Source organism: Salvelinus fontinalis, unplaced genomic scaffold, assembly GCF_029448725.1.
Source record: "Salvelinus fontinalis isolate EN_2023a unplaced genomic scaffold, ASM2944872v1 scaffold_0006, whole genome shotgun sequence".
Taxonomy (NCBI): domain Eukaryota; kingdom Metazoa; phylum Chordata; class Actinopteri; order Salmoniformes; family Salmonidae; genus Salvelinus; species Salvelinus fontinalis.
Genome location: NW_026600215.1, coordinates 1,515,544 through 1,538,338, shown reverse-complemented (window position 1 = coordinate 1,538,338; position 22,795 = coordinate 1,515,544). Strand labels below are relative to the sequence as shown.

General features: G+C 51.2%; 1 protein-coding gene across 1 annotated transcript; it reads left to right on the top strand.

Annotated features, from left to right (window-relative positions):
* Window positions 1-256: 256 nt before the first annotated feature.
* On the top strand, window positions 257-21,783 carry ttc36 (tetratricopeptide repeat domain 36). Its single transcript, XM_055910388.1, has 3 exons — window positions 257-403; window positions 19,784-19,972; window positions 21,392-21,783. Exons 1-3 carry the CDS (start codon window positions 298-300, stop codon window positions 21,658-21,660), a joined length of 564 nt encoding a protein of 187 aa, XP_055766363.1. The 5' UTR covers window positions 257-297; the 3' UTR covers window positions 21,661-21,783.
* The last annotated feature ends 1,012 nt before the right edge of the window (window positions 21,784-22,795 follow it).

Sequence of the window (22,795 nt, the reverse complement as noted above, 5' to 3'; positions counted from 1 at the left end):
ATACACTGAAAACAAACTTAAAAATACCCAAAACAATTTAGTCCATTCATTGTTGCTAAATGTCATGTGGCAGTCCACGGTGGGGATTTCTCTGTGTGCGTGTGTCCAGTGTTTCCCAGTTTACACTCACAGCAGAGTTTATGTCTGACTTAACCAAATACAGATGTCCTCTCTGCCCAATGATCTCAAAGTCCTCCTGTTTCCACCCCCTGCTCCGATTGGTTGAGGAGAAAATCTGAGAATTTGAGGAGAAAATACGCCCCTCTCCCACTACTTAGGATCCCCAAATCTGTAACAATGGCTTCAGCTCATGACAGAGCAGTACTTCAGGCTATCTTCAACCCCACCAGCCCGTCAGGAGACGTCCCTGGATTAAACCAAGAGGAGGAATTGACAGATGATGGTAAGGACCTTTTATTCCAATGGATTGACCCGTTGTTTATCCATGTGCTTATCATGTGTGTTGGTGTTTTTCTATTTGAAATTTTTCCGTTATTTTACCTGGTAAATGGACTGAGAATAAGGTGAATGCACCAATTTGTAAGTCGCTCTGGATAAGAGCGTCTGCTAAATGACTTAAATGTAAATGTAAATGTAAACACGTTCTCATTTACAGCAACGACCTGGGGAATAGTTACAGGGGAGAGGAGGGGGATGAATAAGCCAATTGTAAACTGGGGATTATTAGGTGACCATGATGGTTTGAGGGCCAGATTGGGAATTTAGCCAGGACACCGGGGTTAACACCCCTACTCTTACGATAAGTGCCATGGGATCTTTAATGACCTCAGAGAGTCAGGACACCCGTTTAACGTCCCATCCGAAAGACGGCACCCTACACAGGGCAGTGTCCCCAATCACTGCCCTGGGGCATTGGGATCTTTTTTAGACCAGAGGAAAGAGTGCCTCCTACTGGCCCTTGTGTGTGTTACTAGTTATCATGTGTGTTACTAGTTATCATGTGTGTTACTAGTTATCATGTGTGTTAGTAGTTATCATGTGTGTTAGTAGTTATCATGTGTGTTACTGGTTATTATGTGTGTTAGTAGTTATTATGTATGTTACTAGTTATTATGTGTGTTACTAGTTATTATGTGTTACTAGTTATTGTGTGTGTTGGTAGTTATCATTTGTGTTACTAGTTATTATGTGTGTGTTGGTGGTTGTAGTGTGTTGGTGGTTGTAGTGTGGTGGTGGTTGTAGTGTGTGGTGGTGGTTGTAGTGTGGTGGTGGTTGTAGTGTGGTGGTGGTTGTAGTGTGGTGGTGGTTGTAGTGTGTGTGGTGGTGGTTGTAGTGTGTGGTGGTTGTAGTGTGGTGGTGGTTGTAGTGTGGTGGTGGTTGTAGTGTGGTGGTGGTTGTAGTGTGGTGGTGGTTGTAGTGTGGTGGTGGTTGTAGTGTGTTGGTGGTGGTTGTAGTGTGTTGGTGGTGGTTGTAGTGTGTGGTGGTGGTTGTAGTGTGTGGTGGTGGTTGTAGTGTGTGGTGGTTGTAGTGTGTGGTGGTTGTAGTGTGGTGGTGGTTGTAGTGTGGTGGTGGTTGTAGTGTGGTGGTGGTTGTAGTGTGGTGGTGGTTGTAGTGTGGTGGTGGTTGTAGTGTGTGGTGGTGGTTGTAGTGTGTGGTGGTGGTTGTAGTGTGTGGTGGTGGTTGTAGTGTGGTGGTGGTTGTAGTGTGGTGGTGGTTGTAGTGTGTGGTGGTGGTTGTAGTGTGTGGTGGTGGTTGTAGTGTGGTGGTGGTGGTTGTAGTGTGGTGGTGGTGGTTGTAGTGTGGTGGTGGTTGTAGTGTGTTGGTGGTTGTAGTGTGGTGGTGGTTGTAGTGTGTGGTGGTTGTAGTGTGGTGGTGGTTGTAGTGTGTGGTGGTGGTTGTAGTGTGGTGGTGGTTGTAGTGTGTGGTGGTGGTTGTAGTGTGGTGGTGGTTGTAGTGTGTGGTGGTGGTTGTAGTGTGGTGGTGGTTGTAGTGTGGTGGTGGTTGTAGTGTGGTGGTGGTTGTAGTGTGGTGGTGGTTGTAGTGTGGTGGTGGTGGTTGTAGTGTGGTGGTGGTTGTAGTGTGTGGTGGTGGTTGTAGTGTGTGGTGGTGGTTGTAGTGTGTGGTGGTGGTTGTAGTGTGGTGGTGGTTGTAGTGTGGTGGTGGTTGTAGTGTGGTGGTGGTGGTTGTAGTGTGGTGGTGGTTGTAGTGTGGTGGTGGTTGTAGTGTGGTGGTGGTTGTAGTGTGTGGTGGTGGTTGTAGTGTGGTGGTGGTTGTAGTGTGGTGGTGGTTGTAGTGTGTGGTGGTTGTAGTGTGTGGTGGTGGTTGTAGTGTGGTGGTGGTTGTAGTGTGTTGGTGGTTGTAGTGTGGTGGTGGTTGTAGTGTGGTGGTGGTTGTAGTGTGTGGTGGTGGTTGTAGTGTGGTGGTGGTTGTAGTGTGTGGTGGTGGTTGTAGTGTGGTGGTGGTTGTAGTGTGTGGTGGTGGTTGTAGTGTGGTGGTGGTTGTAGTGTGGTGGTGGTTGTAGTGTGGTGGTGGTTGTAGTGTGGTGGTGGTTGTAGTGTGGTGGTGGTGGTTGTAGTGTGGTGGTGGTTGTAGTGTGTGTTGGTGGTTGTAGTGTGTGGTGGTGGTTGTAGTGTGGTGGTGGTTGTAGTGTGGTGGTGGTTGTAGTGTGGTGGTGGTTGTAGTGTGGTGGTGGTGGTTGTAGTGTGGTGGTGGTTGTAGTGTGGTGGTGGTTGTAGTGTGTGGTGGTGGTTGTAGTGTGTGGTGGTGGTTGTAGTGTGGTGGTGGTTGTAGTGTGGTGGTGGTTGTAGTGTGTGGTGGTTGTAGTGTGTGGTGGTGGTTGTAGTGTGGTGGTGGTTGTAGTGTGGTGGTGGTTGTAGTGTGTGGTGGTTGTAGTGTGGTGGTGGTTGTAGTGTGGTGGTGGTGGTTGTAGTGTGGTGGTGGTGGTTGTAGTGTGGTGGTGGTTGTAGTGTGTGGTGGTTGTAGTGTGGTGGTGGTTGTAGTGTGGTGGTGGTTGTAGTGTGTTGGTGGTTGTAGTGTGTGTTGGTGGTTGTAGTGTGTGGTGGTGGTTGTAGTGTGTGGTGGTTGTAGTGTGGTGGTGGTTGTAGTGTGTGGTGGTGGTTGTAGTGTGGTGGTGGTTGTAGTGTGGTGGTGGTTGTAGTGTGGTGGTGGTTGTAGTGTGGTGGTGGTTGTAGTGTGGTGGTGGTGGTTGTAGTGTGTGGTGGTGGTTGTAGTGTGGTGGTGGTTGTAGTGTGTGGTGGTGGTTGTAGTGTGTGGTGGTGGTTGTAGTGTGGTGGTGGTTGTAGTGTGTGGTGGTGGTTGTAGTATGGTGGTGGTTGTAGTGTGTTGGTGGTGGTTGTAGTGTGTTGGTGGTGGTTGTAGTGTGGTGGTGGTTGTAGTGTGGTGGTGGTTGTAGTGTGTGGTGGTGGTTGTAGTGTGTTGGTGGTGGTTGTAGTGTGTGGTGGTGGTTGTAGTGTGGTGGTGGTTGTAGTGTGGTGGTGGTGGTTGTAGTGTGTGGTGGTGGTTGTAGTGTGGTGGTGGTTGTAGTGTGGTGGTGGTGGTTGTAGTGTGGTGGTGGTGGTTGTAGTGTGTGGTGGTGGTTGTAGTGTGGTGGTGGTTGTAGTGTGTGGTGGTGGTTGTAGTGTGTGGTGGTGGTTGTAGTGTGGTGGTGGTGGTTGTAGTGTGGTGGTGGTTGTAGTGTGGTGGTGGTGGTTGTAGTGTGGTGGTGGTTGTAGTGTGGTGGTGGTTGTAGTGTGTGGTGGTGGTTGTAGTGTGTGGTGGTGGTTGTAGTGTGTGGTGGTTGTAGTGTGGTGGTGGTGGTTGTAGTGTGGTGGTGGTGGTTGTAGTGTGGTGGTGGTGGTTGTAGTGTGTGGTGGTGGTTGTAGTGTGGTGGTGGTTGTAGTGTGGTGGTGGTTGTAGTGTGGTGGTGGTTGTAGTGTGGTGGTGGTTGTAGTGTGTGGTGGTGGTTGTAGTGTGTGGTGGTGGTTGTAGTGTGGTGGTGGTTGTAGTGTGTGGTGGTGGTTGTAGTGTGGTGGTGGTTGTAGTGTGGTGGTGGTTGTAGTGTGGTGGTGGTTGTAGTGTGTGGTGGTGGTTGTAGTGTGGTGGTGGTTGTAGTGTGTGGTGGTGGTTGTAGTGTGGTGGTGGTTGTAGTGTGTGGTGGTGGTTGTAGTGTGTGGTGGTGGTTGTAGTGTGGTGGTGGTTGTAGTGTGGTGGTGGTGGTTGTAGTGTGTGGTGGTGGTTGTAGTGTGGTGGTGGTTGTAGTGTGGTGGTGGTGGTTGTAGTGTGTGGTGGTGGTTGTAGTGTGGTGGTGGTTGTAGTGTGTGGTGGTGGTTGTAGTGTGGTGGTGGTTGTAGTGTGTGGTGGTGGTTGTAGTGTGGTGGTGGTTGTAGTGTGGTGGTGGTGGTGGTTGTAGTGTGTGGTGGTTGTAGTGTGGTGGTTGTAGTGTGGTGGTGGTGGTTGTAGTGTGGTGGTGGTGGTTGTAGTGTGGTGGTGGTTGTAGTGTGTGGTGGTGGTGGTTGTAGTGTGTGGTGGTGGTTGTAGTGTGTGGTGGTGGTTGTAGTGTGTGGTGGTGGTTGTAGTGTGTGGTGGTGGTTGTAGTGTGTGGTGGTGGTTGTAGTGTGTGGTGGTGGTTGTAGTGTGTGGTGGTGGTTGTAGTGTGGTGGTGGTGGTTGTAGTGTGGTGGTGGTGGTTGTAGTGTGGTGGTGGTTGTAGTGTGGTGGTGGTTGTAGTGTGTGGTGGTGGTTGTAGTGTGTTGGTGGTTGTAGTGTGGTGGTGGTTGTAGTGTGTGGTGGTGGTTGTAGTGTGTTGGTGGTTGTAGTGTGGTGGTGGTTGTAGTGTGTGGTGGTTGTAGTGTGGTGGTGGTTGTAGTGTGGTGGTGGTTGTAGTGTGGTGGTGGTTGTAGTGTGGTGGTGGTGGTTGTAGTGTGGTGGTTGTAGTGTGTGGTGGTGGTTGTAGTGTGGTGGTGGTTGTAGTGTGGTGGTGGTTGTAGTGTGTGTTGGTGGTTGTAGTGTGTGGTGGTGGTTGTAGTGTGGTGGTGGTTGTAGTGTGGTGGTGGTTGTAGTGTGGTGGTGGTTGTAGTGTGGTGGTGGTGGTTGTAGTGTGGTGGTGGTTGTAGTGTGTGGTGGTGGTTGTAGTGTGGTGGTGGTTGTAGTGTGTGGTGGTGGTTGTAGTGTGGTGGTGGTTGTAGTGTGGTGGTGGTTGTAGTGTGTGGTGGTTGTAGTGTGTGGTGGTGGTTGTAGTGTGGTGGTGGTTGTAGTGTGTGGTGGTTGTAGTGTGGTGGTGGTTGTAGTGTGGTGGTGGTGGTTGTAGTGTGGTGGTGGTGGTTGTAGTGTGGTGGTGGTTGTAGTGTGTGGTGGTGGTTGTAGTGTGGTGGTGGTGGTTGTAGTGTGTGGTGGTGGTTGTAGTGTGGTGGTGGTTGTAGTGTGTGGTGGTTGTAGTGTGGTGGTGGTTGTAGTGTGTGGTGGTGGTTGTAGTGTGGTGGTGGTTGTAGTGTGGTGGTGGTTGTAGTGTGTGGTGGTGGTTGTAGTGTGGTGGTGGTTGTAGTGTGTTGGTGGTGGTTGTAGTGTGGTGGTGGTTGTAGTGTGTGGTGGTGGTTGTAGTGTGGTGGTGGTTGTAGTGTGTGGTGGTGGTTGTAGTGTGGTGGTGGTTGTAGTGTGTGGTGGTGGTTGTAGTGTGTGGTGGTGGTTGTAGTGTGTGGTGGTGGTTGTAGTGTGGTGGTGGTTGTAGTGTGGTGGTGGTGGTTGTAGTGTGTGGTGGTGGTTGTAGTGTGTGGTGGTGGTTGTAGTGTGGTGGTGGTTGTAGTGTGTGGTGGTGGTTGTAGTGTGGTGGTGGTTGTAGTGTGTGGTGGTGGTTGTAGTGTGTGGTGGTGGTTGTAGTGTGTGGTGGTGGTTGTAGTGTGTGGTGGTGGTTGTAGTGTGGTGGTGGTTGTAGTGTGTGGTGGTGGTTGTAGTGTGTGGTGGTGGTTGTAGTGTGGTGGTGGTTGTAGTGTGGTGGTGGTGGTTGTAGTGTGGTGGTGGTTGTAGTGTGGTGGTGGTTGTAGTGTGGTGGTGGTTGTAGTGTGTGGTGGTGGTTGTAGTGTGTGGTGGTGGTTGTAGTGTGTGGTGGTGGTTGTAGTGTGTGGTGGTGGTTGTAGTGTGTGGTGGTGGTTGTAGTGTGTGGTGGTGGTTGTAGTGTGTGGTGGTGGTTGTAGTGTGGTGGTGGTGGTTGTAGTGTGGTGGTGGTTGTAGTGTGGTGGTGGTGGTTGTAGTGTGGTGGTGGTGGTTGTAGTGTGGTGGTGGTGGTTGTAGTGTGTGGTGGTGGTTGTAGTGTGGTGGTGGTGGTTGTAGTGTGTGGTGGTGGTTGTAGTGTGTTGGTGGTTGTAGTGTGGTGGTGGTTGTAGTGTGGTGGTGGTTGTAGTGTGGTGGTGGTGGTTGTAGTGTGGTGGTGGTTGTAGTGTGGTGGTGGTTGTAGTGTGTGGTGGTGGTTATAGTGTGGTGGTGGTTGTAGTGTGTGGTGGTGGTTGTAGTGTGGTGGTGGTGGTTGTAGTGTGGTGGTGGTTGTAGTGTGTGGTGGTGGTTGTAGTGTGTGGTGGTGGTTGTAGTGTGTGGTGGTGGTTGTAGTGTGTGGTGGTTGTAGTGTGGTGGTGGTTGTAGTGTGGTGGTGGTTGTAGTGTGTGGTGGTGGTTGTAGTGTGTGGTGGTGGTTGTAGTGTGTGGTGGTGGTTGTAGTGTGTGGTGGTGGTTGTAGTGTGTGGTGGTGGTTGTAGTGTGTGGTGGTGGTTGTAGTGTGGTGGTGGTTGTAGTGTGTGGTGGTGGTTGTAGTGTGTTGGTGGTTGTAGTGTGGTGGTGGTTGTAGTGTGTGGTGGTTGTAGTGTGGCGGTGGTGGTTGTAGTGTGTTGGTGGTTGTAGTGTGTTGGTGGTTGTAGTGTGGTGGTGGTTGTAGTGTGTGGTGGTGGTTGTAGTGTGTTGGTGGTTGTAGTGTGTGGTGGTGGTTGTAGTGTGGTGGTGGTTGTAGTGTGTGGTGGTGGTTGTAGTGTGGTGGTGGTTGTAGTGTGTGGTGGTGGTTGTAGTGTGGTGGTGGTTGTAGTGTGTGGTGGTGGTTGTAGTGTGTGGTGGTTGTAGTGTGGTGGTGGTTGTAGTGTGTGGTGGTGGTTGTAGTGTGTGGTGGTTGTAGTGTGTGGTGGTGGTTGTAGTGTGGTGGTGGTTGTAGTGTGGTGGTGGTTGTAGTGTGTGGTGGTGGTTGTAGTGTGGTGGTGGTTGTAGTGTGTGGTGGTTGTAGTGTGTTGGTGGTTGTAGTGTGGTGGTGGTTGTAGTGTGGTGGTTGTAGTGTGTGGTGGTGGTTGTAGTGTGGTGGTGGTTGTAGTGTGGTGGTGGTTGTAGTGTGTTGGTGGTTGTAGTGTGTTGGTGGTTGTAGTGTGGTGGTGGTTGTAGTGTGGTGGTTGTAGTGTGTGGTGGTGGTTGTAGTGTGGTGGTGGTTGTAGTGTGTGGTGGTGGTTGTAGTGTGGTGGTGGTTGTAGTGTGGTGTTGGTGGTTGTAATGTGGTGGTGGTTGTAGTGTGGTGGTGGTGGTTGTAGTGTGTGGTGGTGGTTGTAGTGTGGTGGTGGTTGTAGTGTGTGGTGGTGGTTGTAGTGTGTGTTGGTGGTTGTAGTGTGTGGTGGTGGTTGTAGTGTGTGGTGGTGGTTGTAGTGTGGTGGTGGTTGTAGTGTGGTGGTGGTTGTAGTGTGGTGGTGGTTGTAGTGTGGTGGTGGTTGTAGTGTGTGGTGGTGGTTGTAGTGTGGTGGTGGTTGTAGTGTGTGGTGGTGGTTGTAGTGTGGTGGTGGTTGTAGTGTGGTGGTGGTTGTTGTAGTGTGGTGGTGGTTGTAGTGTGGTGGTGGTTGTTGTAGTGTGGTGGTGGTTGTAGTGTGTGTTGGTGGTTGTAGTGTGTGTTGGTGGTTGTAGTGTGGTGGTGGTTGTAGTGTGGTGGTGGTGGTTGTAGTGTGTGGTGGTTTTTGTAGTGTGTGGTGGTGGTTGTAGTGTGTGGTGGTGGTTGTAGTGTGGTGGTGGTTGTAGTGTGGTGGTGGTGGTTGTAGTGTGTTGGTGGTGGTTGTAGTGTGGTGGTGGTTGTAGTGTGGTGGTGGTTGTAGTGTGGTGGTGGTTGTAGTGTGTGGTGGTGGTTGTAGTGTGGTGGTGGTTGTAGTGTGTGGTGGTGGTTGTAGTGTGTGGTGGTGGTTGTAGTGTGGTGGTGGTTGTAGTGTGGTGGTGGTTGTAGTGTGGTGGTGGTTGTAGTGTGGTGGTGGTTGTAGTGTGGTGGTTGTAGTGTGGTGGTGGTTGTAGTGTGTGGTGGTGGTTGTAGTGTGGTGGTGGTTGTAGTGTGGTGGTGGTTGTAGTGTGGTGGTGGTTGTAGTGTGGTGGTTGTAGTGTGGTGGTGGTTGTAGTGTGGTGGTGGTTGTAGTGTGGTGGTGGTTGTAGTGTGGTGGTGGTTGTAGTGTGGTGGTTGTAGTGTGGTGGTGGTTGTAGTGTGGTGGTGGTGGTTGTAGTGTGGTGGTGGTTGCAGTGTGTTGGTGGTTGTAGTGTGGTGGTGGTTGCAGTGTGTTGGTGGTTGTAGTGTGGTGGTGGTTGTAGTGTGGTGGTGGTTGTAGTGTGGTGGTGGTTGTAGTGTGGTGGTGGTGGTTGTAGTGTGTGGTGGTGGTTGTAGTGTGTTGGTGGTTGTAGTGTGGTGGTGGTTGTAGTGTGGTGGTGGTTGTAGTGTGTGGTGGTTGTAGTGTGGTGGTGGTTGTAGTGTGGTGGTTGTAGTGTGTGGTGGTGGTTGTAGTGTGTGGTGGTGGTTGTAGTGTGGTGGTGGTTGTAGTGTGTGGTGGTGGTTGTAGTGTGGTGGTTGTAGTGTGTGGTGGTTGTAGTGTGGTGGTGGTTGTAGTGTGGTGGTGGTGGTTGTAGTGTGGTGGTGGTTGTAGTGTGGTGGTTGTAGTGTGGTGGTGGTTGTAGTGTGGTGGTGGTGGTTGTAGTGTGGTGGTTGTAGTGTGGTGGTGGTTGTAGTGTGTTGGTGGTGGTTGTAGTGTGTGGTGGTGGTTGTAGTGTGTTGGTGGTTGTAGTGTGTTGGTGGTTGTAGTGTGGTGGTGGTTGTAGTGTGTGGTGGTGGTTGTAGTGTGTGGTGGTGGTTGTAGTGTGTGGTGGTGGTTGTAGTGTGTGGTGGTTGTAGTGTGTGGTGGTGGTTGTAGTGTGGTGGTGGTGGTTGTAGTGTGGTGGTGGTTGTAGTGTGGTGGTGGTTGTAGTGTGTGGTGGTGGTTGTAGTGTGGTGGTGGTTGTAGTGTGTGGTGGTGGTTGTAGTGTGTGGTGGTGGTTGTAGTGTGTGGTGGTGGTTGTAGTGTGGTGGTGGTTGTAGTGTGTGGTGGTGGTTGTAGTGTGTGGTGGTGGTTGTAGTGTGGTGGTGGTGGTTGTAGTGTGGTGGTGGTGGTTGTAGTGTGGTGGTGGTGGTTGTAGTGTGTGGTGGTGGTTGTAGTGTGGTGGTGGTTGTAGTGTGTTGGTGGTTGTAGTATGTTGGTGGTTGTAGTGTGGTGGTGGTGGTTGTAGTGTGTGGTGGTGGTTGTAGTGTGTGGTGGTGGTTGTAGTGTGTGGTGGTGGTTGTAGTGTGGTGGTGGTTGTAGTGTGTGGTGGTGGTTGTAGTGTGTGGTGGTGGTTGTAGTGTGGTGGTGGTTGTAGTGTGTTGGTGGTTGTAGTGTGGTGGTGGTTGTAGTGTGGTGGTGGTGGTTGTAGTGTGGTGGTGGTGGTTGTAGTGTGTGGTGGTGGTTGTAGTGTGTGGTGGTGGTTGTAGTGTGTTGGTGGTTGTAGTGTGTGGTGGTGGTTGTAGTGTGTGGTGGTGGTTGTAGTGTGGTGGTGGTTGTAGTGTGTTGGTGGTTGTAGTGTGGTGGTGGTGGTTGTAGTGTGTGGTGGTGGTTGTAGTGTGTGGTGGTGGTTGTAGTGTGTGGTGGTGGTTGTAGTGTGGTGGTGGTTGTAGTGTGTTGGTGGTTGTAGTGTGTGGTGGTGGTTGTAGTGTGGTGGTGGTTGTAGTGTGTGGTGGTGGTTGTAGTGTGTGGTGGTGGTTGTAGTGTGGTGGTGGTGGTTGTAGTGTGGTGGTGGTGGTTGTAGTGTGGTGGTGGTGGTTGTAGTGTGGTGGTGGTTGTAGTGTGGTGGTGGTGGTTGTAGTGTGTGGTGGTTGTAGTGTGGTGGTGGTGGTTGTAGTGTGTTGGTGGTTGTAGTGTGTGGTGGTGGTTGTAGTGTGGTGGTGGTTGTAGTGTGGTGGTGGTGGTTGTAGTGTGTGTTGGTGGTTGTAGTGTGTGTTGGTGGTTGTAGTGTGGTGGTGGTTGTAGTGTGTGGTGGTTGTAGTGTGGTGGTGGTTGTAGTGTGGTGGTTGTAGTGTGTGGTGGTGGTTGTAGTGTGTGGTGGTGGTTGTAGTGTGGTGGTGGTTGTAGTGTGTGGTGGTGGTTGTAGTGTGGTGGTGGTTGTAGTGTGGTGGTGGTGGTTGTAGTGTGGTGGTGGTTGCAGTGTGTTGGTGGTTGTAGTGTGGTAGTGGTTGCATTGTGTTGGTGGTTGTAGTGTGGTGGTGGTTGTAGTGTGGTGGTGGTTGTAGTGTGGTGGTGGTTGTAGTGTGGTGGTGGTGGTTGTAGTGTGTGGTGGTGGTTGTAGTGTGTTGGTGGTTGTAGTGTGGTGGTGGTTGTAGTGTGTGGTGGTGGTTGTAGTGTGTGGTGGTGGTTGTAGTGTGGTGGTGGTTGTAGTGTGTGGTGGTGGTTGTAGTGTGGTGGTTGTAGTGTGTGGTGGTTGTAGTGTGGTGGTGGTTGTAGTGTGGTGGTGGTGGTTGTAGTGTGGTGGTGGTTGTAGTGTGGTGGTTGTAGTGTGGTGGTGGTTGTAGTGTGGTGGTGGTGGTTGTAGTGTGGTGGTTGTAGTGTGGTGGTGGTTGTAGTGTGTTGGTGGTGGTTGTAGTGTGTGGTGGTGGTTGTAGTGTGTTGGTGGTTGTAGTGTGTTGGTGGTTGTAGTGTGGTGGTGGTTGTAGTGTGTGGTGGTGGTTGTAGTGTGTGGTGGTGGTTGTAGTGTGTGGTGGTGGTTGTAGTGTGGTGGTGGTTGTAGTGTGTGGTGGTGGTTGTAGTGTGGTGGTGGTGGTTGTAGTGTGGTGGTGGTTGTAGTGTGGTGGTGGTTGTAGTGTGTGGTGGTGGTTGTAGTGTGGTGGTGGTTGTAGTGTGTGGTGGTGGTTGTAGTGTGTGGTGGTGGTTGTAGTGTGTGGTGGTGGTTGTAGTGTGGTGGTGGTTGTAGTGTGTGGTGGTGGTTGTAGTGTGTGGTGGTGGTTGTAGTGTGGTGGTGGTGGTTGTAGTGTGGTGGTGGTGGTTGTAGTGTGGTGGTGGTGGTTGTAGTGTGTGGTGGTGGTTGTAGTGTGGTGGTGGTTGTAGTGTGTTGGTGGTTGTAGTATGTTGGTGGTTGTAGTGTGGTGGTGGTGGTTGTAGTGTGTGGTGGTGGTTGTAGTGTGTGGTGGTGGTTGTAGTGTGTGGTGGTGGTTGTAGTGTGTTGGTGGTTGTAGTGTGTGGTGGTGGTTGTAGTGTGTGGTGGTGGTTGTAGTGTGGTGGTGGTTGTAGTGTGTTGGTGGTTGTAGTGTGGTGGTGGTTGTAGTGTGGTGGTGGTGGTTGTAGTGTGGTGGTGGTGGTTGTAGTGTGTGGTGGTGGTTGTAGTGTGTGGTGGTGGTTGTAGTGTGTTGGTGGTTGTAGTGTGTGGTGGTGGTTGTAGTGTGTGGTGGTGGTTGTAGTGTGGTGGTGGTTGTAGTGTGTTGGTGGTTGTAGTGTGGTGGTGGTGGTTGTAGTGTGTGGTGGTGGTTGTAGTGTGTGGTGGTGGTTGTAGTGTGTGGTGGTGGTTGTAGTGTGGTGGTGGTTGTAGTGTGTTGGTGGTTGTAGTGTGTGGTGGTGGTTGTAGTGTGGTGGTGGTTGTAGTGTGTGGTGGTGGTTGTAGTGTGTGGTGGTGGTTGTAGTGTGGTGGTGGTGGTTGTAGTGTGGTGGTGGTGGTTGTAGTGTGGTGGTGGTGGTTGTAGTGTGGTGGTGGTTGTAGTGTGGTGGTGGTGGTTGTAGTGTGTGGTGGTTGTAGTGTGTTGGTGGTTGTAGTGTGTGGTGGTGGTTGTAGTGTGGTGGTGGTTGTAGTGTGTGGTGGTGGTTGTAGTGTGGTGGTGGTTGTAGTGTGGTGGTGGTGGTTGTAGTGTGTGTTGGTGGTTGTAGTGTGTGGTGGTGGTTGTAGTGTGGTGGTGGTTGTAGTGTGTGGTGGTTGCAGTGTGGTGGTGGTTGTAGTGTGGTGGTGGTTGTAGTGTGGTGGTGGTTGTAGTGTGTGGTGGTTGTAGTGTGGTGGTGGTTGTAGTGTGGTGGTGGTTGTAGTGTGGTGGTGGTTGTAGTGTGTGGTGGTGGTTGTAGTGTGTGGTGGTGGTTGTAGTGTGGTGGTGGTGGTTGTAGTGTGGTGGTGGTTGTAGTGTGGTGGTGGTGGTTGTAGTGTGGTGGTGGTGGTTGTAGTGTGGTGGTGGTGGTTGTAGTGTGGTGGTTGTAGTGTGTGGTGGTGGTTGTAGTGTGTGGTGGTGGTTGTAGTGTGGTGGTGGTTGTAGTGTGTGGTGGTGGTTGTAGTGTGTGGTGGTGGTTGTAGTGTGTGGTGGTGGTTGTAGTGTGTGGTGGTGGTTGTAGTGTGTGGTGGTGGTTGTAGTGTGGTGGTGGTTGTAGTGTGTGGTGGTGGTTGTAGTGTGGTGGTGGTTGTAGTGTGGTGGTGGTTGTAGTGTGTGGTGGTGGTTGTAGTGTGGTGGTGGTTGTAGTGTGGTGGTGGTGGTTGTAGTGTGGTGGTGGTTGTAGTGTGTGGTGGTGGTTGTAGTGTGTTGGTGGTTGTAGTGTGGTGGTGGTGGTTGTAGTGTGTGGTGGTTGTAGTGTGTGGTGGTTGTAGTGTGTGGTGGTGGTTGCAGTGTGGTGGTGGTTGTAGTGTGGTGGTGGTTGTAGTGTGTGGTGGTGGTTGCAGTGTGGTGGTGGTTGTAGTGTGGTGGTGGTTGTAGTGTGGTGGTGGTTGCAGTGTGGTGGTGGTTGTAGTGTGTGGTGGTTGTAGTGTGGTGGTGGTTGTAGTGTGGTGGTGGTTGTAGTGTGTGGTGGTGGTTGCAGTGTGGTGGTGGTTGTAGTGTGGTGGTGGTTGTAGTGTGGTGGTGGTTGTAGTGTGTGGTGGTGGTTGCAGTGTGGTGGTGGTTGTAGTGTGGTGGTGGTTGTAGTGTGGTGGTGGTTGTAGTGTGGTGGTGGTTGTAGTGTGTGGTGGTGGTTGTAGTGTGGTGGTGGTTGTAGTGTGTGGTGGTGGTTGTAGTGTGGTGGTGGTGGTTGTAGTGTGGTGGTGGTTGTAGTGTGGTGGTGGTTGTAGTGTGGTGGTGGTTGTAGTGTGGTGGTGGTTGTAGTGTGGTGGTGGTTGTAGTGTGGTGGTGGTTGTAGTGTGTTGGTGGTGGTTGTAGTGTGGTGGTGGTTGTAGTGTGGTGGTTGTAGTGTGTGGTGGTGGTTGTAGTGTGGTGGTGGTTGTAGTGTGTGGTGGTTGTAGTGTGGTGGTGGTTGTAGTGTGGTGGTGGTTGTAGTGTGTGGTGGTGGTTGCAGTGTGGTGGTGGTTGTAGTGTGGTGGTGGTTGTAGTGTGGTGGTGGTTGTAGTGTGTGGTGGTGGTTGCAGTGTGGTGGTGGTTGTAGTGTGGTGGTGGTTGTAGTGTGGTGGTGGTTGCAGTGTGGTGGTGGTTGTAGTGTGTGGTGGTTGTAGTGTGGTGGTGGTTGTAGTGTGGTGGTGGTTGTAGTGTGTGGTGGTGGTTGTAGTGTGGTGGTGGTTGTAGTGTGGTGGTGGTTGTAGTGTGGTGGTGGTTGTAGTGTGTGGTGGTGGTTGTAGTGTGGTGGTGGTTGTAGTGTGGTGGTGGTTGTAGTGTGGTGGTGGTTGTAGTGTGGTGGTGGTTGTAGTGTGGTGGTGGTTGTAGTGTGTGGTGGTGGTTGTAGTGTGGTGGTGGTGGTTGTAGTGTGGTGGTGGTGGTTGTAGTGTGGTGGTGGTTGTAGTGTGGTGGTGGTTGTAGTGTGGTGGTGGTTGTAGTGTGGTGGTGGTTGTAGTGTGGTGGTGGTTGTAGTGTGGTGGTGGTTGTAGTGTGTTGGTGGTGGTTGTAGTGTGGTGGTGGTTGTAGTGTGGTGGTTGTAGTGTGTGGTGGTGGTTGTAGTGTGGTGGTGGTTGTAGTGTGTGGTGGTTGTAGTGTGGTGGTGGTTGTAGTGTGGTGGTGGTGGTTGTAGTGTGGTGGTTGTAGTAGTGTGTGGTGGTGGTTGCAGTGTGGTGGTGGTTGTAGTGTGGTGGTGGTTGTAGTGTGGTGGTGGTTGTAGTGTGGTGGTGGTTGTAGTGTGGTGGTGGTTGTAGTGTGTGGTGGTGGTTGTAGTGTGGTGGTGGTTGTAGTGTGGTGGTGGTTGTAGTGTGGTGGTGGTTGTAGTGTGGTGGTGGTTGTAGTGTGGTGGTGGTTGTAGTGTGTGGTGGTGGTTGTAGTGTGGTGGTGGTGGTTGTAGTGTGGTGGTGGTGGTTGTAGTGTGGTGGTGGTTGTAGTGTGGTGGTGGTTGTAGTGTGGTGGTGGTTGTAGTGTGGTGGTGGTTGTAGTGTGGTGGTGGTTGTAGTGTGGTGGTGGTTGTAGTGTGTTGGTGGTGGTTGTAGTGTGGTGGTGGTTGTAGTGTGGTGGTTGTAGTGTGTGGTGGTGGTTGTAGTGTGGTGGTGGTTGTAGTGTGTGGTGGTTGTAGTGTGGTGGTGGTTGTAGTGTGGTGGTGGTTGTAGTGTGTGGTGGTGGTTGTAGTGTGGTGGTTGTAGTGTGTGGTGGTGGTTGTAGTGTGTGGTGGTGGTTGTAGTGTGTGGTGGTGGTGGTTGTAGTGTGGTGGTGGTTGTAGTGTGGTGGTGGTGGTTGTAGTGTGGTGGTGGTGGTTGTAGTGTGGTGGTGGTTGTAGTGTGGTGGTGGTTGTAGTGTGGTGGTGGTGGTTGTAGTGTGGTGGTGGTGGTTGTAGTGTGGTGGTGGTTGTAGTGTGGTGGTGGTTGTAGTGTGGTGGTGGTTGTAGTGTGGTGGTGGTTGTAGTGTGGTGGTTGTAGTGTGTGGTGGTGGTTGTAGTGTGTGGTGGTGGTTGTAGTGTGGTGGTGGTTGTAGTGTGTGTTGGTGGTTGTAGTGTGTGGTGGTGGTTGTAGTGTGGTGGTGGTTGTAGTGTGGTGGTGGTTGTAGTGTGGTGGTGGTTGTAGTGTGTGGTGGTGGTTGTAGTGTGTGGTGGTTGTAGTGTGTGGTGGTGGTTGTAGTGTGTGGTGGTGGTTGTAGTGTGTGGTGGTGGTTGTAGTGTGTGGTGGTGGTTGTAGTGTGGTGGTGGTTGTAGTGTGGTGGTGGTTGTAGTGTGGTGGTGGTTGTAGTGTGGTGGTGGTTGTAGTGTGGTGGTGGTGGTTGTAGTGTGTGGTGGTGGTTGTAGTGTGTTGGTGGTTGTAGTGTGTGGTGGTGGTTGTAGTGTGGTGGTGGTTGTAGTGTGGTGGTGGTTGTAGTGTGGTGGTGGTTGTAGTGTGGTGGTGGTTGTAGTGTGTGGTGGTTGTAGTGTGTGGTGGTGGTTGTAGTGTGTGGTGGTGGTTGTAGTGTGGTGGTGGTTGTAGTGTGGTGGTTGTAGTGTGGTGGTGGTTGTAGTGTGTGGTGGTTGTAGTGTGTGGTGGTGGTTGTAGTGTGTGGTGGTGGTTGTAGTGTGGTGGTGGTTGTAGTGTGGTGGTGGTTGTAGTGTGTGGTGGTGGTTGTAGTGTGTGGTGGTGGTTGTAGTGTGTGGTGGTGGTTGTAGTGTGTGGTGGTGGTTGTAGTGTGGTGGTGGTTGTAGTGTGGTGGTGGTTGTAGTGTGGTGGTGGTTGTAGTGTGTGGTGGTTGTAGTGTGGTGGTGGTTGTAGTGTGTGGTGGTGGTTGTAGTGTGGTGGTGGTGGTTGTAGTGTGTGTTGGTGGTTGTAGTGTGTTGGTGGTTGTAGTGTGTGGTGGTGGTTGTAGTGTGGTGGTGGTTGTAGTGTGTGGTGGTTGTAGTGTGGTGGTGGTTGTAGTGTGTGGTGGTTGTAGTGTGGTGGTGGTTGTAGTGTGTGGTGGTTGTAGTGTGGTGGTGGTTGTAGTGTGTGGTGGTTGTAGTGTGGTGGTGGTTGTAGTGTGGTGGTGGTTGTAGTGTGGTGGTGGTTGTAGTGTGTGGTGGTGGTGGTTGTCGTGTGTGGTGGTGGTTGTAGTGTGGTGGTGGTTGTAGTGTGGTGGTGGTTGTAGTGTGGTGGTGGTTGTAGTGTGGTGGTGGTTGTAGTGTGTGGTGGTGGTTGTAGTGTGTGGTGGTTGTAGTGTGTGGTGGTGGTTGTAGTGTGGTGGTGGTTGTAGTGTGGTGGTGGTTGTAGTGTGGTGGTGGTTGTAGTGTGTGGTGGTGGTTGTAGTGTGTGGTGGTGGTTGTAGTGTGTGGTGGTGGTTGTAGTGTGGTGGTGGTTGTAGTGTGTGGTGGTGGTTGTATTGTGTTGGTGGTTGTAGTGTGTTGGTGGTTGTAGTGTGGTGGTGGTGGTTGTAGTGTGGTGGTGGTGGTTGTAGTGTGTGGTGGTGGTTGTAGTGTGTGGTGGTGGTTGTAGTGTGGTGGTGGTTGTAGTGTGTGGTGGTGGTTGTAGTGTGGTGGTTGTAGTGTGTGGTGGTTGTAGTGTGTGGTGGTGGTTGTAGTGTGGTGGTGGTTGTAGTGTGGTGGTGGTGGTTGTAGTGTGGTGGTGGTTGTAGTGTGTGGTGGTTGTAGTGTGGTGGTGGTTGTAGTGTGTGGTGGTGGTTGTAGTGTGGTGGTGGTTGTAGTGTGTTGGTGGTTGTAGTGTGGTGGTGGTTGTAGTGTGTGGTGGTGGTTGTAGTGTGTGGTGGTGGTTGTAGTGTGTTGGTGGTTGTAGTGTGTGTTGGTGGTGGTTGTAGTGTGGTGGTGGTTGTAGTGTGTTGGTGGTTGTAGTGTGGTGGTGGTTGTAGTATGGTGGTGGTGGTTGTAGTGTGGTGGTGGTTGTAGTGTGTGGTGGTGGTTGTAGTGTGTTGGTGGTTGTAGTGTGGTGGTGGTTGTAGTGTGGTGGTGGTTGTAGTGTGGTGGTGGTGGTTGTAGTGTGGTGGTGGTTGTAGTGTGGTGGTGGTTGTAGTGTGGTGGTGGTTGTAGTGTGGTGGTGGTTGTAGTGTGTTGGTGGTGGTTGTAGTGTGTGGTGGTGGTTGTAGTGTGGTGGTGGTGGTTGTAGTGTGTGGTGGTGGTTGTAGTGTGTGGTGGTGGTTGTAGTGTGGTGGTGGTTGTAGTGTGTGGTGGTGGTTGTAGTGTGGTGGTGGTTGTAGTGTGGTGGTGGTTGTAGTGTGGTGGTTGTAGTGTGGTGGTGGTTGTAGTGTGTGGTGGTGGTTGTAGTGTGGTGGTGGTTGTAGTGTGTGGTGGTGGTTGTAGTGTGGTGGTGGTTGTAGTGTGTGGTGGTTGTAGTGTGGTGGTGGTGGTTGTAGTGTGGTGGTTGTAGTGTGGTGGTGGTTGTAGTGTGGTGGTGGTTGTAGTGTGGTGGTGGTTGTAGTGTGGTGGTGGTGGTTGTAGTGTGTTGGTGGTTGTAGTGTGGTGGTGGTTGTAGTGTGGTGGTGGTTGTAGTGTGGTGGTGGTTGTAGTGTGGTGGTGGTGGTTGTAGTGTGTTGGTGGTTGTAGTGTGGTGGTGGTTGTAGTGTGGTGGTGGTTGTAGTGTGGTGGTGGTTGTAGTGTGTTGGTGGTTGTAGTGTGGTGGTGGTTGTAGTGTGTGGTGGTGGTTGTAGTGTGTGGTGGTGGTTGTAGTGTGGTGGTGGTTGTAGTGTGTTGGTGGTGGTTGTAGTGTGGTGGTGGTTGTAGTGTGTGGTGGTGGTTGTAGTGTGGTGGTGGTTGTAGTGTGTTGGTGGTGGTTGTAGTGTGTGGTGGTGGTTGTAGTGTGGTGGTGGTTGTAGTGTGTTGGTGGTGGTTGTAGTGTGTGGTGGTGGTTGTAGTGTGGTGGTGGTTGTAGTGTGGTGGTGGTTGTAGTATGTGGTGGTGGTTGTAGTGTGTGGTGGTGGTTGTAGTGTGGTGGTGGTTGTAGTGTGTGGTGGTGGTTGTAGTGTGGTGGTGGTTGTAGTGTGTTGGTGGTGGTTGTAGTGTGTGGTGGTGGTTGTAGTGTGGTGGTGGTTGTAGTGTGGTGGTGGTTGTAGTGTGTGGTGGTTGTAGTGTGTGGTGGTGGTTGTAGTGTGTGGTGGTGGTTGTAGTGTGTGGTGGTGGTTGTAGTGTGTGGTGGTGGTTGTAGTGTGGTGGTGGTTGTAGTGTGTTGGTGGTTGTAGTGTGGTGGTGGTTGTAGTGTGTTGGTGGTTGTAGTGTGTGGTGGTGGTTGTAGTGTGGTGGTGGTTGTAGTGTGTGGTGGTGGTTGTAGTGTGGTGGTGGTTGTAGTGTGGTGGTTGTAGTGTGGTGGTGGTTGTAGTGTGGTGGTGGTTGTAGTGTGGTGGTGGTTGTAGTGTGGTGGTGGTTGTAGTGTGTGGTGGTGGTTGTAGTGTGTGGTGGTGGTTGTAGTGTGGTGGTGGTTGTAGTGTGTGGTGGTGGTTGTAGTGTGGTGGTGGTGGTTGTAGTGTGGTGGTGGTGGTTGTAGTGTGTTGGTGGTTGTAGTGTGTGGTGGTGGTTGTAGTGTGGTGGTGGTTGTAGTGTGGTGGTGGTTGTAGTGTGGTGGTTGTAGTGTGGTGGTGGTTGTAGTGTGGTGGTGGTGGTTGTAGTGTGGTGGTGGTTGTAGTGTGTGGTGGTGGTTGTAGTGTGGTGGTGGTTGTAGTGTGGTGGTGGTTGTAGTGTGGTGGTGGTTGTAGTGTGGTGGTGGTTGTAGTGTGGTGGTGGTTGTTGTAGTGTGTTGGTGGTTGTAGTGTGTGGTGGTTGTAGTGTGTGGTGGTGGTTGTAGTGTGGTGGTGGTGGTTGTAGTGTGTGGTGGTGGTTGTAGTGTGGTGGTGGTTGTAGTGTGTGGTGGTGGTTGTAGTGTGTGGTGGTGGTTGTAGTGTGTTGGTGGTTGTAGTGTGTGGTGGTGGTTGTAGTGTGGTGGTGGTTGTAGTGTGTGGTGGTTGTAGTGTGTTGGTGGTTGTAGTGTGTGTTGGTGGTTGTAGTGTGGTGGTGGTTGTAGTGTGTGGTGGTTGTAGTGTGGTGGTGGTTGTAGTGTGGTGGTGGTTGTAGTGTGGTGGTGGTTGTAGTGTGGTGGTTGTAGTGTGGTGGTGGTTGTAGTGTGTGGTGGTTGTAGTGTGGTGGTGGTTGTAGTGTGGTGGTGGTTGTAGTGTGGTGGTGGTTGTAGTGTGGTGGTTGTAGTGTGGTGGTGGTTGTAGTGTGGTGGTGGTTGTAGTGTGTGGTGGTTGTAGTGTGTGGTGGTGGTTGTAGTGTGGTGGTGGTTGTAGTGTGGTGGTGGTGGTTGTAGTGTGGTGGTGGTTGTAGTGTGGTGGTGGTTGTAGTGTGGTGGTGGTGGTTGTAGTGTGGTGGTGGTGGTTGTAGTGTGGTGGTGGTGGTTGTAGTGTGTGGTGGTGGTTGTAGTGTGTGGTGGTGGTTGTAGTGTGTGGTGGTTGTAGTGTGTGGTGGTGGTTGTAGTGTGGTGGTTGTAGTGTGTGGTGGTGGTTGTAGTGTGGTGGTTGTAGTGTGTGGTGGTGGTTGTAGTGTGGTGGTTGTAGTGTGGTGGTTGTAGTGTGTTGGTGTGATGTGCTGTTTCATGTTCATCATTTTATAACATATGTGGTTTATTCTGACTCCAGAGCATTTATATTCCTCTTAAAGTCTTTTCAAAATGGGATTTTTTTCTGTGTTTATGAATGTCTAGTGACACCCCTGTTATTGTTGTTCAGTCTTCTATACCACAACACCTGTCAATCCATTACTGTTTATCTGTCTCCTCCAGACAGTGGCTTTGAGGTGGGGCTGCTTCAGCAGGTCAAAGACCTGGAGATGGAGGGGGTCACAGCAGCAGAGGCTGGGGATCTACCCACAGCCCTGGAACGGTTCAGCCAGGCCATAGACACACTGCCGCAGAGAGCCTCTGGTTACAACAACAGGGCCCAGACCAGACGACTCCAGGAGGACACAGAAGGTAAATCTACACCACTACACCAAAGTAGGCTGCTGAGGCCACCTATACAGTGGCTTGCAAAAGTATTGGCATTTTTTTGTAGTTTTCTATAACCCAACCCTGATCTGTACTTCTCCACAACTTTGTCCCTGACCTGTTTGGAGAGCTCCTTCGTCTTCGTAGTGCCGCTTGCTTGGTGGTGCCCCTTGCTTAGTGGTGTTGCAGACTCTGGGGCCTTTCAGAACAGGTGTATATATACTGAGATCACGTGACAGATCATGTGACACTTAGATTGCACACAGGTGGACTTTATTTAACTAATAATGTGACTTCTGAAGGTAATTGGTTGCACCAGATCGTATTTAGTGGCTTCAAGGGGTGAATGCAAATGCATGCACAACTTTCTGTTTTTTTTTTATCTTTAAATTTTTTTTTAACAAATATTTTTTTTCATTTCATTTCACCAATTTGGAATATTTGGTGTATGTCCATTACATGAAATCCAAATAGAAATGGGAAATAAAAATCTATTTATATTACAGGTTGTAATGCAACCAAATAAGAAAAACGCCAAGGGGGTGAATACTTTAGCAAGGCATTGTATACTGCAGAAGGACCAGTCACCTTACTTTCATATCACCCACTATGCAGTTTTGTGGTTTACAAGCTATATAATTATTATAAACTTAATACTTATTATAAGTTTATAATTTACAGTTCAGTACGTTGTGAAGCATGTCTCTGAAATCAACCACATGCGGTGACAGTGTTCTACTTAATATAAATGTTTGGGGATTTTTAGTGATGATATCAACCACATTTTCATCTTAAACCCACATGTCCTTGAAAGTAACCCTGTTAAAGTCTACATACAAACGCTTGTTCTCGCCGTTTGCGTCATCTGTGGGTTCTGGAGCCCTAGAGGGCCTGGAGTTTATCTTTATCTGTGGGTTCTGGAGCCCTAGAGGGCCTGGAGCTTATCTTTATCTGTGGGTTCTGGAGCCCTAGAGGGCCTGGAGTTTATCTTTATCTGTGGGTTCTGGAGCCCTAGAGGGCCTGGAGTTTATCTTTATCTGTGGGTTCTGGAGCCCTAGAGGGCCTGGAATTTATCTTTATCTGTGGGTTCTGGAGCCCTAGAGGGCCTGGAGTTTATCTTTATCTGTGGGTTCTGGAGCTCTAGAGGGCCTGGAGCTTATCTTTATCTGTGGGTTCTGGAGCCCTAGAGGGCCTGGAGCTTATCTTTATCTGTGGGTTCTGGAGCCCTAGAGGGCCTGGAGTTTATCTTTATCTGTGGGTTCTGGAGCCCTAGAGGGCCTGGAGTTTATCTTTATCTGTGGGTTCTGGAGCCCTAGAGGGCCTGGAGCTTATCTTTATCTGTGGGTTCTGGAGCCCTAGAGGGCCTGGAGCTTATCTTTATCTGTGGGTTCTGTGTTCCTCCAGGAGCCCTAGAGGACCTGGAGCGTGCCATCGCTCTGAGTGGGGGTGTAGGGCGTACAGCGTGTCAGGCTCTGGTCCAGAGAGGCCTGCTGCTGAGGCTGGCCTGCCAGGATGATAAGGCCCGGGAGGACTTCGAGAGGGCAGCCGTCCTGGGCAGTGAGTTCGCCCGGCAACAGGTAGTGGTTCTGAACCCGTACGCTGCCCTCTGCAACCGCATGCTGACGGAGGTCATCAACAAGCTACGCAACCCGGAGGTGTCAGAGACACAGTAGTCAAAGGACAGGGCTTACCACCCCAACACTGGCAAACCAAATACATTTGTATCACTTGTGCATGCATTGAATGTTGTCTTGAGACGTTAATTAATAAACGTTTACGTTTTATTGAAGGTGAAAGATTTTATTGAGTCATTCTTTGGAATTCAATCAATCAAATGTATTTATAAAGCCCTGTTTACGTTAGCAGATGTCACAAAGTGCTGTACAGAAACCCAGCTTAGAACCCAAAACTAAGAAAAACTCCCTAGAAAGAAACCTAGAGACATTAAGGCCAGATTGTTCTTCACGATTTTCAATTGTTCATAGATGACCAGCAGGGTCAAATAATAATCACAGTGGTTGTAGAGGGTGCACCAGGTCAGTACCTCAGAAGTAAATGTCAGTTGGCTTTTCATAGCCGAGCAGAGGTCGACACAGCAGGTGCGGTGGAGAGAAAGAGAGAGTCAAAACCTGTTGAGTATGTTTGTGGCAGTAATAGTGACTGTTGGGCACCTATGGTATTGTAGACTGACCTGTGGAGAGGTTTAAAATGCTTTCCAGATAGATAAATCATGTTTTCTCCAACTGGCTTGGCTGTGAAGGGAAAGGGAACGGAAAGTGCATGGCATTGTTATCCCTCATGTGATTACCATGTGGTCCACTAAGTGTCTGAAATGAAAGGGCAGATGCTTGGTTAATCCGTGGCTGGCTTTGTAGCTGGCTCTGTAGCTGGCTCTGTAGCTGGCTTTGTAGCTGGCTCTGTAGCTGGCTCTGTAGCTGGTTCTGTAGCTGGTTCTGTAGCTGGCTCTGTAGCTGGCTCTGTAGCTGGCTCTGTAGCTGGCTTTGTAGCTGGCTCTGTAGCTGGCTCTGTAGCTGGTTCTGTAGCTGGTTCTGTAGCTGGCTCTGTAGCTGGCTCTGTAGCTGGCTCTGTAGCTGGCTGCGTGGCTGGCTCCATGGCAGGCTTCATGGCTGGCTCCGAGGCAGGCTTCATGGCAGGCTCCGTGGCTGGCTCCGTGGCTGGCTCCATGGCAGGCTTCATGGCTGGCTCCGTGGCTGGCTCCGTGGCTGGCTCCGTGGCTGGCTCCATGGCAGGCTTCATGGCTGGCTCAGGTGGCTGGCTCCGTGGCTGGCTGCGTGGCAGGCTCCATGG